Genomic DNA, 16784 nt, shown 5'->3' with positions numbered 1-16784 from the left:
GGATTGGTCATATTGTATGGAAACTTCCATGCTACTAATGCACCTTTGTGATGAATTGCCATAGGGACACTGCTGTGGGGACATACATGAACAAAAAAATCATTTTAAAAGCATTGTATATCCCCCAGTCTTCCTTTTTATTCTATTTTAGAAAATACAAGGTATGTACCAAATCTTTAAAGATACGAAATACAGCTTAGAAAAGAAAGGAAAAGATAAACTTTAGTAATAAAATTATAACAAATAAATACTTAAGGCAACATGCTAAATTCCCTTCTATCAATTCATTTGTCTATATACATGGCAAAATCTCCAATTTAACATTTTCCTCTGATTTTACCTTATTTCAATAAACAATACCAGGAATTCATCCTTGAATATTATTACTCATCTTCTTTTGCTGTAGATATTTATACATTGTGATTTTATCCATCAGCATGTTGAATGAACACGCTCTATGCCAGCTTTCCACTAAAGACACTGCCTTTTGCATCCAGAAGTTTGCTCATAGCCAGGTGCTGCAATTAAATCTCTTATTTAAAAAAAACCCCCAAAACAATTTTCCCCCAAGTTTTTATTCATCAGACCTAACAAGATCAATACTGCACTACTGAATACCTCATATATCAAAATTTCACAGATGATTCTACATATATCCTGCTAATATTTAGTCTGGAATACTAGTCTGGAAACTATTATTTTAAACTGTCAGTGATCTGTTTTTATAGTCTTTGTTTTTATGCTGGCCTTGATTTTTAATTGTGCAGGTGCCTGTCAAAGGTCAGTAGTTCAGCAGTTCGAGACCCGGGTGCCGTATGATGGAGTGAGCTCCCATCTCTAGTTCCAGCTCCTGCCAACCTAGCAGTTCGAAAGCAAGAAATTGCAAGTAGATAAATAGGTACCACTTCCGTGGGAAGGTAACAGCGTTCCATGCACCTTGGTGTTTAGTCATGCCGGCCACATGACCACGGAAACGTCTTCGGACAGCGCTGGCTCTTTGGCTTTGAAATGGAGATGAGCACCGCAACCCTAGAGTCTGATTCGACTGGCTTTCAAGCAAGGGAACTTTTACCTTTACCTAATCCCACTATATATGAAGATATATTCCTTCTGCCTGTAAACAATGGCAACATAAGTCAGATTCAATTCTGGTTATCTTAAAGGTTCTTTGTATACCATGTATACATAAGTTTCAGATCATTTCGATATTTCTAGAGGTATTCAATATGTCACTATATGAGTTTATCGAGGTTCTTATTAGCATTTCTCTTGCCAGATAGCATACTTATTTTACACTGACTTCTTATATTAGTATGGAATCCATTTTTGCCATCATGCCTTTTGGATTAGAAAACTGAACCGATTAAATTATTCAGTCGTCTATATATAGGAACCTGGGATTATTTAAATTTAATGAAACTCTTGATTTGAAGAAAGTGATACCAAGAAAGAACATTGTGATGCATTTTTTAATTTATTTCAGGATATTTCAACTTTTTCTTTTATAAAATCTGTAAATTTAGATAGACTGGTTTAAGACCCATTTAATAAAATTACCTGCCCTTCTGGTATGTATCAAGCATTAAAGGCAATATTAGAGAGAATCCAGGAATCAGCTGGTTTCTGCCTTTTTGACTTGGCTTTATCCTGACACTAGATCTGATCATTCAGATTCCTTGTAGCATATTCAAGATGCTCTTAGTATAGTAAGACCAATCTGTTCTACGTTCCAAAATGTCTCTGATCCAGTTTTGCTGAACCAGTACATAACCACTAGTAATGAAGCATGATAATATTTTTCAATACAAGGTGGCATCAAGGCTCATTTACTTCATGGTGCCTGGACTATTGTATTTTGAATTCTTGCTTTCATGTATTGCCAAATAATTGTGATCACAATTTTTGTTTTTTCGTCAACACTTCACCCAGAAAAAGCAAAGAAGAAAAGAAACTTTGGCAGAATTTCATCTGCAGTTCAGCCCAAGTAAGAAATTGATCTTCTTTACAAGATTTAGTGGAAGCCTTGTTAGAGTTTTCAAAAGAATAGTTATAAAGAATGAAAAATCTGCCAACAGCAGAATGAAGTGGAAATGATGTCTTCTTCGGGTTTGATACGAAACTCTTCTGTTCCTTTGCTGCTCTGAGACTTTTTCTTTATGGATCACAATAATGTTCAAATGTCATCGAAGTTTCATCTAGAAATGTGTACTGTCAGAATTCTCCTCCTGCTGCAGTTTCTTGATCTAAGGAAACTCTACTGATGATGATGGAGCACTGGGGAAGATAGGCAATCATAACTTTGGTGTTCTGTATCCTGTTCCCAAAGCCAAATACCAAGGGAGTTCATCAAACGGTCATCAATCAGTAATTTAAAACTTGCTTCTTTCAAACTTTCTTGAAATAGTCTCTTTGAATAGATTTATGTTGCTGGGTATCAGAAAAATCACTAATAATCAATACTGGGTTATGTGCAAGAACAAGAAGACATTTTAGAAGAGGCATTTTCCACACAGGTCTCTTGGGGGAAGAGAGCCTAGAACCTGCTACAGCTTGCCAACTGTTTTTCTTGAGTTTCTTGTGCTGTGGTACACTTCGCAACACATATGGGACCCAACATCAGAGAAATTTTAAATCTGTGCTCTTGGCCTAAATCTTTCCTTGGGAGGGAGACTTAACGCTGAAATGAATTTGTGACTTGTGGCTTGTTTAAAAAGAAGAGGACTGCAGCCAAAGAGAAAATAGAACTTACATATCAATTTCTACTCTGGGATCTGAAAAACTTTGATGGAAAGGAAATATTTTTCACAATGGCCTAGCAAAGAATGATTTCCCCCCCTTTATTAGTTTTGATTATATGAAGTGTCCCCTTTACTACCTTCATTTTACTGTTGGCAGCGCTAAAGGAAAGTCAACTAGAAATTCAAGGATTCCAGCTCTCCCTGTACTTTTTACATCTTTCTTAAAGAACTGGACCATTCAAATGAGCTTCCTCTCAAACTATGTACAGCTGAAGTAGCAGAGGGGTTTTAAGTAATGACTAGAGGGTACAGTTCAGGAGTCTGTTGATAAAGGCCAAAGGGCTGCAGAAAAATTGTTGTAAGGATTATAACTGGAATTTTAAGGTGCTGTGGTTATAAATGACCAAGCTTCCTCTTTTTTCAAGGGGTTCCATATTTTTTCCTGAGATTTTCCTCATCAGTCTTTTCTACCCCTTTCCCAAGCCATCCTGCAAGTTCCCTCCACCCCACCCATGGATTTATGAGGGGAAAACATATTTGCCTTCAGTCTCTACATGAACTGCAGTTAGTTTTTACATTTCCTCAGTCTGCAAACAATGATGTTTCACTAATCCATATTATTCACGTTCAAATGATGGCATTTTTGTATTCCTTGAAATGTCACGCCACCATTGTCCAGCAAGGAGAAGGACATCATCTCAGGTGGGGAGAACATACTGTATATTTATTTGTTTCAAAAATCACAATCAGTCACTGATAATGTAATTTTTTTTCTCTAAGAAATCTGAGGGGGGGGGAAGACAACAATTCTTTGGATATTCTATATTAAAATATGTTCTTTCCCCTGCAATACACTGTATTACTTGTAGTCACTTGTGCAGATTAGAAAAAGGGCAGATTAGAAAGTTTTTAAAAATAATAATTTATGCAAATGGTTTATATTATCATCCTCTATCCCGACTGTACGCTTTTTAAGTTTAGCCATTTTCATGGTGCCAGAAGAAATGGATGTCTACATGTGAACGTGTCCCTGCCCCTTTCCACTTTCTTTATTTTCCTCACTTCTATCACCCATCTTTGGGTAACAATTTATAGTAGAGGAAAGTGTTCACAGATTGGTCTGATTCACACATTGCACTTATCTCTGTGTTGGGGAAACTACATATTACTTATCCTGCATATACTTGCATTCTGACTAACATATTCATCGGAAAATGAATACTGATGCCTTATTTCAGAAGAGAAGGTTTCATTCACTTTTTTCCTACGTGAAGATTATCTCTACAGATATAGAGGTTATCTCTATAGATAATCTATGAAGTAACTTTAGTTGTGGACCAGAAGTGTGAAGCTCTGTCAGAGCAGTCCACAGGAAGGCTGAGTGGAACGTTTCAGTCAGGACCAAAGTATGTTGGTAATTGTGGGAAACAACACATTTAGCATGCAGTCTGAACTGACACAGCATAGTTCTGGCCTGTACTCCACTTCCAGAGGCTGCTTCGTTATAGAGATGAGAGTAGACTTGTGAAGTCGAGGGCAAAAAGCTAAAGCAGACAGACAGCCTGTTGTAAATCTGAATGCTCAAACCATGCCTTGAGTTCGAATTATGGTCAGCACAAACCATGGTTTAGTTGAGCCAATAGGCTTTTAAAGATGCACATGCATGGCTATGGGTCCCCAGTCAGTTGTGTACCTGTTTTCAACCAGTGTGCATGTATTCTTAAAACACACGGTTGTCTCATTATGTGCATTAAAATATAATGTATAAAGTGGCTGCTGAAGGATGGAATGCTTGGAGTGAAATTGTTGCAGGCTGTGGGCTAATAATAAAGGGTGTTAGAGGGTGGGGTGGAGGAGGGTGGGGAAAGGATTGTAGTAATAGTGACAGGCCGGATCTGAGGTGTGTTAACCAGGTTGTAAAATCAAAGCATACTTAGCAGTGACCCACATGCTGCCTGGCTCTTGTTAGTGGTATCAGTCTGTCACTTTGATGAGCTCTAAAATTCACCACATTTTTAAAACAGTGAAAAGAATGGCTGGAGGCATATTGCTGCTGCTGCCGCTGCTTCTTTTTAGCGTGAAAAGGAAACCTCAGCTGCAAAGCTGGAGTACAGGGGAGGGGGCTCATTCTTTATTGAAAGCAGAGAGGGGAAATGCAGATTCACAGCTGGAATGGGAGATTTATTTTGGCAGGCAGTGAAGGAAAATATATTTTTTTAAGTTAAAGAGAAAGCTTCTAAGAATCTCCTCCCAGTTTGGCACAGTTGGCCAGCAGGAGGAGAACCCTGACTAGCAAGTGGCCTTAATCTTTTGAATTTGGGCTTCATCCCAGTTGCACTGACCCTTTACTGGCTTCTTTTTGACTGTTGAATTCTAGTGCAGGAATGACGTGGCTGGGAGAGCTTATATGGATCTGAAGGTGGAACTCATGATGTTCAAAAGGGATACTACTAGGGAGTCGAGGAATCAAAATTCAGGCTTCTTGTGGGTAAGGAGTAGGGTTGCCAGGTCTGGGTTGGAAAATACCTGGAGACTTTGGGGGTGGATCCAGGAGAGGGTGGGGTTTGGGGAGGTGAGGGGCCTCAGCATGGTACAATGCCATAGAGGCCACCCTTCAAAGCAGCCATTTTCTCCAGGGGAGCTGATCTCTGTCAGCTGGAGATCAGTGGTAAAGCGGGAGATCCCCAGGCCCCACCTGGAGGCTGACAACCCTAGTAAGGAGTGTCCCAAGTTCCAGAAGGTATTCAGAGAGACATGGGGGGGGAAGCTCATGCTTTATCTTAATCACTGAGGTAAACTTGTATACCTAGAAGGAAGTTCAAAAAGACTTTGATGATGTTGTTTAGGCAGCCTTGAGAATAAGGTTGGGGTGAGAACATGTGGTAGAAATATGTTTGGAAGGCTTCTCTATCATATGCCTGTCATTGGGAGAATGCGAGTGCTACAGCCAGTGACTGACAGGCTCAGATACTTGCCTCAGGAATTAGGTGATTTAAACATGAGCAGATTTTCCCATGGAGTTGAAGACTGCCTGTGTTTGATGACCATACATGATATTGATAGGAGGTGTGCCTGCTGTCTCCAAGCACATGGGAAAGAGCTGAATTGAAGAAGCCGCCAAAAACTTTGGCTTGGATCAGGAAATCAGCATGGCCCCACAATGGGGCTGATGAACCTTGGCTGCCCTTTTCCTGACTGCTCAGTGGTAATACTACATTGGAAACACATCTCATTCTTGGCTGTGAAATATGAGGGGTGTGGGGAGACAAGAGAGAGGGAAAACAAATGAGGTGAAAGGGAGGAAGATAACATGGGAGAATAGTGTGCATTGAGACTGTGTTATTTCCTTTGGACCCTGTTTGGAAACAGCTTTCTCAGGTAAATGTCCTGAAAAAATTATTCAAGATGATCAGATCTGTAGAACTTTGGAGTGCTTTGTATCTTTCACTTTTATTGAACTTCTCTACCTTCTCAAAGAACTGTATACGTATCTATCTAAACCCAATTCATAGCTGTATTTTTATATTTGTCCTGTGTTCCAAGATTTTCCTTAAAACCACACCATAAAAGTGGCCATCAGCACTCTAAAGCCTTTATTTTATTTAGCCCAAGGAGTCCCCTACAATGAGTTCTGTATCATAAATCAGCATTGGACCCAGTGATATGCTACAGCCCCACACAGAGAATGAAAAGTGATCTCAGACTATGTTCATAGTGTTTTGAACCTCTTTTTACAGCATAATGGAACAAGCCTAAGATAATATGTCAGGGCATCATAAGAGTGTATTTTCTGAAACCATCATTTGTAGGTTACATGAGAGGAATTCTCTTTCCCGATCATCTTTCAAAGTAAGTTTATTCATGATCTTTGCTTTCATTTTGATAGTTTCTTTGAGGGTTTATGGTGCTTTCCATTAGTCTGTCTCAATGCTGTGATCACCATGGACTGATCTCCTGTATGTGTTTTGAGTATTTTAAGGAGTGCTGATCAGTGAGATGGAGTTCTGCATGAAAAACAGGTTGCATTTGCAGTAGCAACTCCTTTTATGCCACCAGTGGCAGGGTGTGCATCTCACTGCAGCCCTCTTGCTCTTGCACTCCTGTTCTTCACTCTCTTAATAACAAGGCTGAGCACTAATGGCTGTCAAATAGATTTGTTCTTTTAACTGGTCCCTTTGGAGCCTTCTCATTGCTGGGCTTCTGTTTACAGAATGATAATGTGTTAAAGCAAAGCAAACACACCTTTCCCTTGGAACCAGGAACTTACTCCCTGTAGTATCCGGGGTGCCCAGGTCAACTGCTCCTTTCCTCAGCCTTTCTCCTAACAGGCTAGCGGTAGGTATGTCCTCAGCCAAGTCTCCCTCCCTCCAGGTTTCCTAATCTCAAGCAACCAAAAACAAGCAGTGTGCAGCAGAACAGAGTTTAAAATCACATTCATCACAGTTGAAAGCACTTCTCTTCCCCACTGGCTTTGTAATACACTTATATGAAATATTTATTCATATCTATTTTTCCAACAAAGACTACCTTTCAACAGTAAATCGGATGCTCTGTAACAGATTTGAAATGTGTGCAGAAAAACACATCTGATTTCTTTTTTCTTTAATATTGTGGTTGAGTAGAGCTGCCCTTTCTTTTAATTGACGTTGCTTCTATGCCAGGAGCCTGACACATAAAAATGTACAAATGCACATTTACTCAGAGGTAAGTCCCAATGAGTTCAGTTGGTCTTATTCATAAGTAAGTGTGCTGGGGTTGCATAACATAGAGGCTAACAGACCAAGCTACAAATCAAGAACTCCCTTGTTCAAATTTCACCTCTGTCACAGACTCACTGGGTGGTCTTCAGACTAGGATTTTCAGACTAGAATGTGGGAGACCCAGGTTTGAATTCCCACTCTGCCATGAAAATTCATTGGATGACCTTGGGCCAGTCACACATACTCAGTCTAACCTACCTCACAAAGTTGTGATGATAAAACGAAAGAGAGTAGAACAGTGTAAGCTGCTTTTGGTCCATGTTGTGGAGAAAGGCAAGGCATACATTAAATAAGTAAATAATAAATATAGATGGTGGGCAACTAAAAAACAGGTGGATACGTGAGTGGGAAGGAGAGAAGGAAGCATGAAAAGAGGAAAGGCTATGGGAGCTTTCAGAGAAGGGAATAGTGGAGAAGGAAAAATTAGATCCCCTTCCCCCGAAAGTCCTTGTAGCTGAGCTCTGAGCAGGAGACAGAGCTGCTAGAGGGGTGAGTGTTTTTTTAACTTGCTTTCAGCTGAGGGGATCCCCCCCCCGGGATTTCCCCGCCCCCCGGGGGGACTTGGCAGCCCTATAATGCCCCTATATAAATCAATGGTGCGACCTCATTTGGAATACTGTGTGCAGTTCTGGTCACCACACCTTAAAAAGGATATTATAGCTTCGGAAAAAGTGCAGAAAAGGGTAACTCGATAGATAAAAGTGTTGGAACACTTTCCGTATGAGAAAAGGTTAAAGCGCTTAGGGCTCTTTAGCTTGGAGAAACGACGACTGAGGGGTGACATGATTGAGGTTTATAAGATTATGCATGGGAAAGAGCAGGTAGAGAAAGAGGTACTTTTCTCCCTTTCTCACAATACAAGAACTCGTGGGCACGCCATGAAATTGCTGAGTTGTCAGGTTAGAAAGGATAAAAGGAAGTACTTCTTCACCCAAAGAGTGATTAACACATGGAATTCACTGCCACAGGAAGTGGTGGCGGCTACAAGCATGGATGGCTTCAAAAGGGAATTAGATAAGCATATGGAGCAGAGGTCCATCAGTGGCTATCAGCCACTAGGTATAGATAGGGACTCTGGGGCAAGTGATGCTCTGTCTTCTTGGTGCTTGGGGGGGGGTCAACAGTGGGAGGGCTTCTAATGTCCTGGCCCCACTGGTGGACCTCCTGATGGCACTGGTATTTCTGGCCACTGTGTGACACAGAGTATTGGACTGGATGGGCCTTTGGCCTGATCCAACATTGACATCTCTTATGTTCTTATGTCCTTATGCTTCTAATACCTAATTTTGTGCAATCTAGTCAACAAAAGCTTGCAATGTACTAAAATTCTGTCAGTCTTTAAGATGCCACAAGACCCCTGTTTAATTTAGAGGGTTATCACAAGATTATAAAGTTGTCAGGTCCCCCCTGGCCATCGGTGGGGATGTGGGGTTAGGGTTGCCAGATCCAGGCTGGAAACCCCTGGAGATCTGGGAATGGAGCCTGGGGAGGACAGGGACCCCAGTGGGGTACAATGCCATAGAGTCCACCCTTGGCATCATCCATTTTTTTTTCCTGGGGGAACTGATCTCTGCAGTCTGGAGATGAGGTGTAGTTCCAGGGGTTCCCCAGATCCCACCTGAAGGTTGACATAAACTATATAATACATGAAGTGCTTTGAGCAGAAAATAGGGCTGCCAGGCCTCTTGCTATGGCAGGAGGCTTCCTACCAGCAACCCTCTTTGCCTCCAAGGGGCAGCCGGAGAAGAAGAAGGAGTTGGTTTTTATACCCTGCTTTTCACTACCCAAAGGAGTCTCAGAGCAGCTTACAATTGCCTTGCCTTCCTCTCCCCACAACAGACACCCTGTGAGGTAGTTGTGGCTGAGGGTGCTCTGAGAGAACGTGACTGACTCAAGGTCACCCAGCTGGCTTCATGTGTAGGAGTGGGTCTCCAGATTAGAGTCTGCCACTCTTAACCATGACATCAAACTGGCTCTCAAAATAAAAAGAAATGCCAGTGTTGTCTGTGCCACTACCTCATTTCCAGGGAAAACCTGCAAGTGATGTAGGGTAGAAAGAAACTCTATAGCAGGAGCCCTCAGTGTGGTGCCCATGGGTGCCATGGCACTCGTCGACATCTTTCCTGATACCCACCAGCTGTTTTTAGAAGGTGGGCAGGACAAGGTGAGGTTTTTGACTGTCCACTGGAGATCTGATTGGCTTTGCAGATTTAAAAAACAACAACATTGATTTGGCAACAGCTGGCACCACAGAACTGCATGACTGAAGGTAAGATGTGTGTAGGCAGGGTTTTTTTAAAAAAAATGTTTATTTATTTAAAAAGAAATCCTATTAAGAGGAGCTTCTGCCTGAAATTTTGAAGCTGCTGTTAGAGTTATGCGTAACCTCACTCCTTGACATTTTGTGGTTGGATCCTCCTCCTGTGGCAGCCATTTTGTGATTGTGCCCATCCCCCCTTTGTCAAAATTCCATAGGTGCCCACTGCCTCAAAATGGTTGGGAATTTTGGCAATTCCAAGAGCTTCTCTATGTCATGTCTGGGTTTTATCCAGAAGTGAATGTCGCCCCCCCCCCCCCAAGGCTCCCACCATTTGCCTGGCAGCCGTGGAAGAAAAGCCTATAAAAATGTAGCACTGGTATTGTGGGAGAAGAACGATTTAGGCTTTCTTCTTCCTAATAATTTTTATCTGATGTAAAGTCCCTCCCTAGGCTGTTTTTAGATCCCATGGGACTAGAGGGACAAAATACCAAATTCTTAATCCTTTCCTTTTTTGCCATTTTCCTGCTAAAAATCTTTGCAGAGGTGGTCTATGTGATTCTGGGGCTCTGGGCAAAAATCCAGGATAGGGCCCCAGAATCATTGTGTCTCCACTCCAGGGCCCCCACCAGCTCTCCTGTCAGGGCCAAGCAAGGGCAGCCATTGTCCTGTGTGAGGTGGGTGGGAGCTGTCACCAGAAGCTGTCACCTGGGTCTCTGATGGAGCAGACATACATGGCCACTGCTGAGCTGGCTGCCCAAACCCTGGTTGGAACAGGTGCGAGTAGCAAGGGAGGGAGGCTGCTGTTCTTCTTTTGCCCCCTCCATCAGGATGGTCAGGGCCCCCCACAGCATAGAGCCTAGGGCAGCTGCCCCTGTTGCCCATTGGCTAAGAGAGCCCCTGCCTCTCAGTTGCTGAGAAAAGATACGTATACCAGTATGTTAGCTGAAAAATGAGACAGGGGGAAATAGCTAAGCATTCCCCCTTCCCCTCAGACCCTGGTCTTCCATGTCAGTTAGCAGCCTTCACCAGTGGCATTCTGTCTGTCAGACAACCTCATAGAAAAACCACAAGCAACTGAACATCATCTGTATCTTAGCTCTGAGCCAATCTTTCTCAGGTTCTGATTAGGGTAAATTCTTGACCAATAAATCCTTTTATCCTCAGCTAGCCAGAGAAATCAGGGGTACTGGGGTGGGTGGGTGTGTTTTCAAACAGAATCAGAAGCCTGGATAGATTGGGGATGTTGCTCATTTGATGTTATAGTTTAATGACATGATGTTACCAGGTTTCTATTTAAACTTTTTAGCAAATTAAATATTCACAGGCAATATGTGATTTGTTGACAGATCCTCCACATTTTGCTGAAAAACCGAAAAGATTTAAAATATTATGGATCTTTTATTTTACTCAGTTAATTCTTGTTAGAAATAGGCAGAAACAGTTCCTCTTGTAATCCCTGTGGGAACAGAGATGCCTTATTGCTGGGTACATATGTTATATCAGTAGTGGACTCTGCAGGGCAAAGCATTCTGCAGTACTTTGTCTTTAATTTGCGAATGGGTTTTTCTTTGACATTTGTTCACTTTCAGCTAGATGGATGGATTTCAGGTATATTAATTTCCTGTGGTTGAAATTGTACTATACACCAAACCTCTGAAGTGTTTGGTTGCTTCTACTATGCCTGTTTTGCACTGCTGAAAGATTCCTTTTATGTAATTCATTGCAAGTGGGATTGAATCCATGGTTCTACACAATAGTTAATAAAGCACTATATTCCACATAAAACTCTGTGATTATTACAGTCAAGATCCTATTATTATATTTCCTTGAAAGGCAAGTAAGTAAATCCCATTCAGCAAAGCTGTGACTCCTCTTTGCAAGTGTCCCTTGATATTTCGTTATTTCCATCTTCTGTTTCACAGTGAGGCTATGAGCACTTTTGTTTCTCTGTGTTTAATTAATTACTTCCTTTTCATGTATGGTGGCCACAGCGTTCCTAAAAGGATCATGCATTGGTTTACTTTCTCAGGGACTATAGAGGTTTTAAGTACCGCTTTTTCCTTTGCAGAAAAAGTGATTGCTCATTAATTTTCTTTTTTTATGTTTCCTTATTGTAATTGTGTGATTGTGATGATGAAAAATAAAAGAATAAAATAAAATTTCCCTCTGCCCTTTTTTCAGAGGACTTATAGTAGCAGTAATGGTTATGTTTTATTCTCACAACAGCCCTTTGAAGTAAATGAGGCTACTCTGGCCAAAGGTTACACAGTGAGTTTCATGGCCAAGTAGGGATTTGAAGTGAACCCAGGCTTCGCTGGTTCTGTTGTATTACTCTAATCACCACAATTGCTTTACTGCAAAAAGAAAAGTAATAAATGAAGGTTCTCCTCCCACCAATGGAACAAGACACGACTGAGGGCCTAACCAGATGTGACACTTTGGGGTAGCTCAGAAGGGCTATATCCATCTGCTTATGTCCTGTTGTTTCTCCTGTCTAGAAGGAGGGAGTGGGACTTTTACCAGGAGAGGGGAAAAGGAATTGTCATTCTTTTCTTCTGTATGAAAAGAAGTGCAGAAATTTTGAAAATCCCACAGTGATGAGAGAGGGGGAATGGAAAGGACAGCCCATGGCTGCTCCCCCTCCTCCCTGAGTCATTTCATAGGATGGCCTGACGAGGCAGGAAAGGAAAAAGGACCCAGTAGTGGAGGACCCAGCCACCAAGCAAAGTACTGACAACATTGTCACCTTCGCTGGGCACATTCTCTGCCTCTGCTATCCACTTTCTATTCTTGCCCCTCCGGGCTATGCTATGAGATGTCTTCAGGGCAGGGGTGGGGATGCAGCCTTCTTTCCTTCCCTCACAGTATGATTTTCGAAATTTCCCCACTTCCTTCTTGCCAAGTAGCAGAGTAACATCTCTCTTTTCCCTTGCCAAGCTTCAGCTTTTTTCCTTTTGTGCCAGGGGAGCAACAACCTCTACACTAGTAGCTATAGCCAGGTGGACGTGGCACTTCCCAGTTACCTATAATGTACAGGTGGAAAGCACCACAAGTAGTTAGAGAAGTGGTCAGGAAGTAATTAATTAGGTTGAGAGGTTGAAGCTGATTTGAAACAATAGAGAGAAGGATTTTTTTTTAAAGAAACAGTGTTCTTGAGAAGCTTCAGTAGCTCTACGTCATCCCAGACATGGACAGCTGGTGCTGCAACTGGATTTTAACGGGGGGGGGGGTGAAAAGTACTAGGTACTATTGGTTGGGGCTGGGGGATCCAGGATCTGAAGTTTCCATTGACCTCGGATCCAAGCTCTGGCCTGTGCTGCGGACCCCTGGTGGCGGCCCGCGTACATAACAGGGGGAATAAGGTCTATTTTAAAAAGAGAAAAATTACATGAAATGCCAGAATGCAACTTATGACTGATGTCTACATTCCGTGTTAAAATATAGTGACTAAATGGCTAATGTAAAAGCAACCATGGTCACCGTGAAAAGTGGATGGGACATGTAGTGACAGCCTGAAGATGAAAAGCAAAAAACCTTAGCAGGTCTTGACTAGATAAGCAGGTTCCTGTGCCTAATTTGGAGTGAATGGGTGGGTTTCTGTACCATTAGAAACTGGGCTGAAGAGACTGAAGGAAGGTTTGGTAGAAAGAGCTTAGGAACCCTAACTGATATATATGTACTGGTGGGTCTCCATAAAACTAATGAAGAGAGTGGAACAGTTTTTTTTAAGGGCAGCTCCACACATAACAACTGCTACAGAAAAATATCAGTGTTACACCAGCATTTCCTGCAGAAAACTTGTAGCATGTGGACATCATACAAGCATCATCTTAACCACACTACTACGAAACTACAATAAATTACAATAAGAAAAGAAAATTAATGCACAATCACTTTGCAAAGGAAAAAGCATTACATAATGCTTACATGTGCATGTCAAAGGTCCTTGGCCCAGTAAAGTTCCTAGATGTTTAACAATGTGTGATCATATAGAAAAGAGTAAGAGTAAAGTAGCCCCTTAAAGATTAACGAAATCTGTGACAAGGTATGAGCTTTTGTGAGTCACATGTGTGATCATGTATCTGAGACATCTGCCGGTTATGTGATTGTTTCAGGGAGCATCATCATTTCCCAGAACAATCATAATAAAAGGAGAGGTCATATGCAATGGAGCATTGGGTCAGGTTCAAGATGTTGTTTTTGACCTTTAAGGCCCTTATTGGCCAGGGGCCCACAGACCTTTGGGACCACTCTCAATATGCCCCAAGAAAAGCATTACACTTGGGAAGTAAGAACCTCTTGGTGGTCCCTGGCCCAAGAGAAATCCGGCTGTCCTCATCCAGGGCCAGGGCTTTTTCGGCCCTGGCCCCTACCTGGTAGAACTCCCTGCCAGAGAACATTTGTGCCCTGTGGGATTTGTTACCTTTCCGCAGGGCATTTAAGGCAGAGATGTTCCGCCAGCATTCGGTTGAGGACAGTAATGGTACATTATGTAGTCTGGCACTCTCATACCCTCCATTCTCCCAAAGCACCTCCAGGAGGCCTGAGAAATTTGAACTTATTCCTACCATCTTGGAATGACTAAATTATGCTGATAAATCATTGGTGCTCTATGTATTATGTATTTACTAGGAATAAGGCCTGTTGTGGAAACAAATACAACTAGAAAGAGGTTCTAGGCGGGTGCCTCGGCCTTGGGCAATCAGTATCAATTTGCTGTGGCGACCTCAGCAGGATATAATGACGCAGAGTCATTTTTTCCAGGGGAACTGATCTCTGCCATCTGAAGAGCAGTTATAATTCTGAGTGATCTCCAGCCCTCACCTGGAGATTGGCAACAATGGTTCTCCAGGAGGAAATGGCTGGTTTGGCGGGTGGAGTCTATGGCATTGTACTTGTCTGAGGTCCCACACCTCCTCAAACCCCACCGTCTCCAGGCTCCACCCCTCAAATATCCAGGAATTTCCCAACCTGGAGGTGGCAACCCTATCTCCTTCCCACCTTTATCTGCCCCTCTGAGTTCAGCTTTCCATCTCCTCCCCCCTCCCTGCAGCCTCTACCTAGGAAAAGTATAGTCTCTCTGCGGTGGGGACCAAAGCAGCTCACATCATTCTCCTCTCCCTCTTTTGATCTGCACAACAACCCTGTGAGGTAGGTTAGGCTGAAAGTTTGTGAGTGGTCCAAAATCACCCTCTCAGCTTCCACAGTAAGAACCTAGGACTCCCACGGAGAAAATAACTGCTTTGGAGGGTGGATTCTATGGCATTCTATTCAGCTGAGGCCTCTCCCCTCCCCAAACTCTGGCTTCCATCAACTCCATCACAAAATCTACAGGAATTTCCCAACCTGGAGCTGGCAACCCTAGCCGGGACTGGCTCCAATGAGTTCCCCACAAAGGCCAAAGTAGGCCTGGAAAGGGCCTCCTGCCTTTGCCTTTTTACTGACAGAACCAAGCTCAGTGCCTAGCAACAGCCACTGAGGGGAAAGTGAGCCACACAGCAGTTTTGGCTTATTCAGACAGAGAATGGCAGTGAGCAGGGGAGAGGAGCAGCCCCAGCCCCCAGCCAATGACACATGAGTACTCTTGAGTGGTGGTTGACAGGACCATGGGAGCACAGCCCATGGGAGAACTGGAAACTGCCAATACACTGGGCTTTTATATATATGGGATTTTTGGTTTTAATTTTTAATTACTCATTGTATGTCCTTTTCTGTTGTAAGCTGCCCTGAGTCTTGCTTGCAAGGAAGGGCAACCTAAAAATCTAAATAAATAAATAAAAATAATTAATAAAAATACAATGAGATACACCTGAGGACTGTGCTTCATAGTAACCCAGTAACACCATTTTGGATAACTGTTCAATCATCAGCTTATGCATGTGAGATTGTGTACTAATTTGATACGCAGATGCTTTTTTCTGCCCAGGTATGAGTAATAGCATGATACCCAGAAGGCATGCTGCATTTTATTATGGGGCCACAGAGGGAAAACTGGTAGTAGCTGCCTATTTTGCCACTTCTTGGAAGATTAAAAATGAGAGGAAATCTTTTTTTAAAAGGATGCTCTCACTGGCAATTGTAACTGCATTTAAAATGCTATAAAGACACTCTTATTATTGAAAATACATACACTAATGTTGGCAAGCTAGTTATGATGATATCCATGGTCACTGATGTCACCAAGGGAAAAATGAATTGCTGGAAAAGATGGAGAGATATTAAGAGTGGGAGGTGTAAGAGTCCATCATATGGGATAGCTAATTAATGGTACAAGATAGCCTTGCAGATATATCTTTGTGGACTTTGGCCTGTTCATTTTAAAAAGTGAAATAAATCCCAGTTTTCCATAACTATGAAAACAGTAAAAAATAAAAGATATATGAATGTTTCTCATCCAAATGATTTGGCTTTCACCATGAGGTCTGGCCTGGGATATGATTCAGTGGAAGGCCCTCTAGTCTGTTACGGAGGTGACATTAATGCTTTTTCTTTCAATTGTTCCTTTCACAGCATTTCTCCGAGAGCTTTGATCACTTCTCAGAGAACATGGAGGATTTTTCCAATGAACTCTTCAACAGCTTCTTTGATGACCCCATTCTGGCGGAAAAGAACCCACTGCTGGACATGGATCTGGATCCTCCCACTCCTGGTATCCAAGCAGAACACAGCTATTCCCTCAGTGGAGACTCTGCTCCCCAGAGCCCCCTCATGCCAGTCAAGACGGAAGAGAATGCCAATGGTGAGCACAAGAAAAATGCTTTCTGGACCCCAAAAATGATACCTAATCTGCATGGGTCCTGCAGTGCTTTTAAAAAGGAGGGGGGCTACTGACAGGAACAACATGGGTGTGTTCTCCTCCAGTGGGCCATTGTCCTTCAAAGCAGATGACCTGGCTTGTAAACAGGAACTGCCCGTTCCTCCGATTTCAGTACAATTGCAGTAAAATTAAATGTGGCCCTAGGCAATTAATTTGATCAATTTTAACACATTTTTATAAGTAACAGAACTGATGTTGTTCATTAAATT

The 16784-nt window shown here is 42.3% G+C and overlaps 1 protein-coding gene across 1 annotated transcript in view; it reads left to right on the top strand.

Moving 5' to 3' along the window:
• The window catches only part of CREB3L1 (cAMP responsive element binding protein 3-like 1), a 129382-nt gene that overhangs the window by 55579 nt on the left and 57019 nt on the right, over positions 1-16784 (top strand). The window contains exon 2 of the mRNA XM_015408203.1: positions 16269-16497. Within this exon, the coding sequence (XP_015263689.1) occupies positions 16269-16497 (229 nt within the window). The remainder of the gene's footprint in view (positions 1-16268; positions 16498-16784) is intronic.

The sequence above is a fragment of the Gekko japonicus genome, unplaced genomic scaffold, assembly GCF_001447785.1.
Source record: "Gekko japonicus isolate JY-2015 unplaced genomic scaffold, Gekko_japonicus_V1.1 scaffold84, whole genome shotgun sequence".
Classification (NCBI taxonomy): Eukaryota; Metazoa; Chordata; class Lepidosauria; order Squamata; family Gekkonidae; genus Gekko; species Gekko japonicus.
This window is presented reverse-complemented; position numbering and strand designations above follow the sequence as displayed.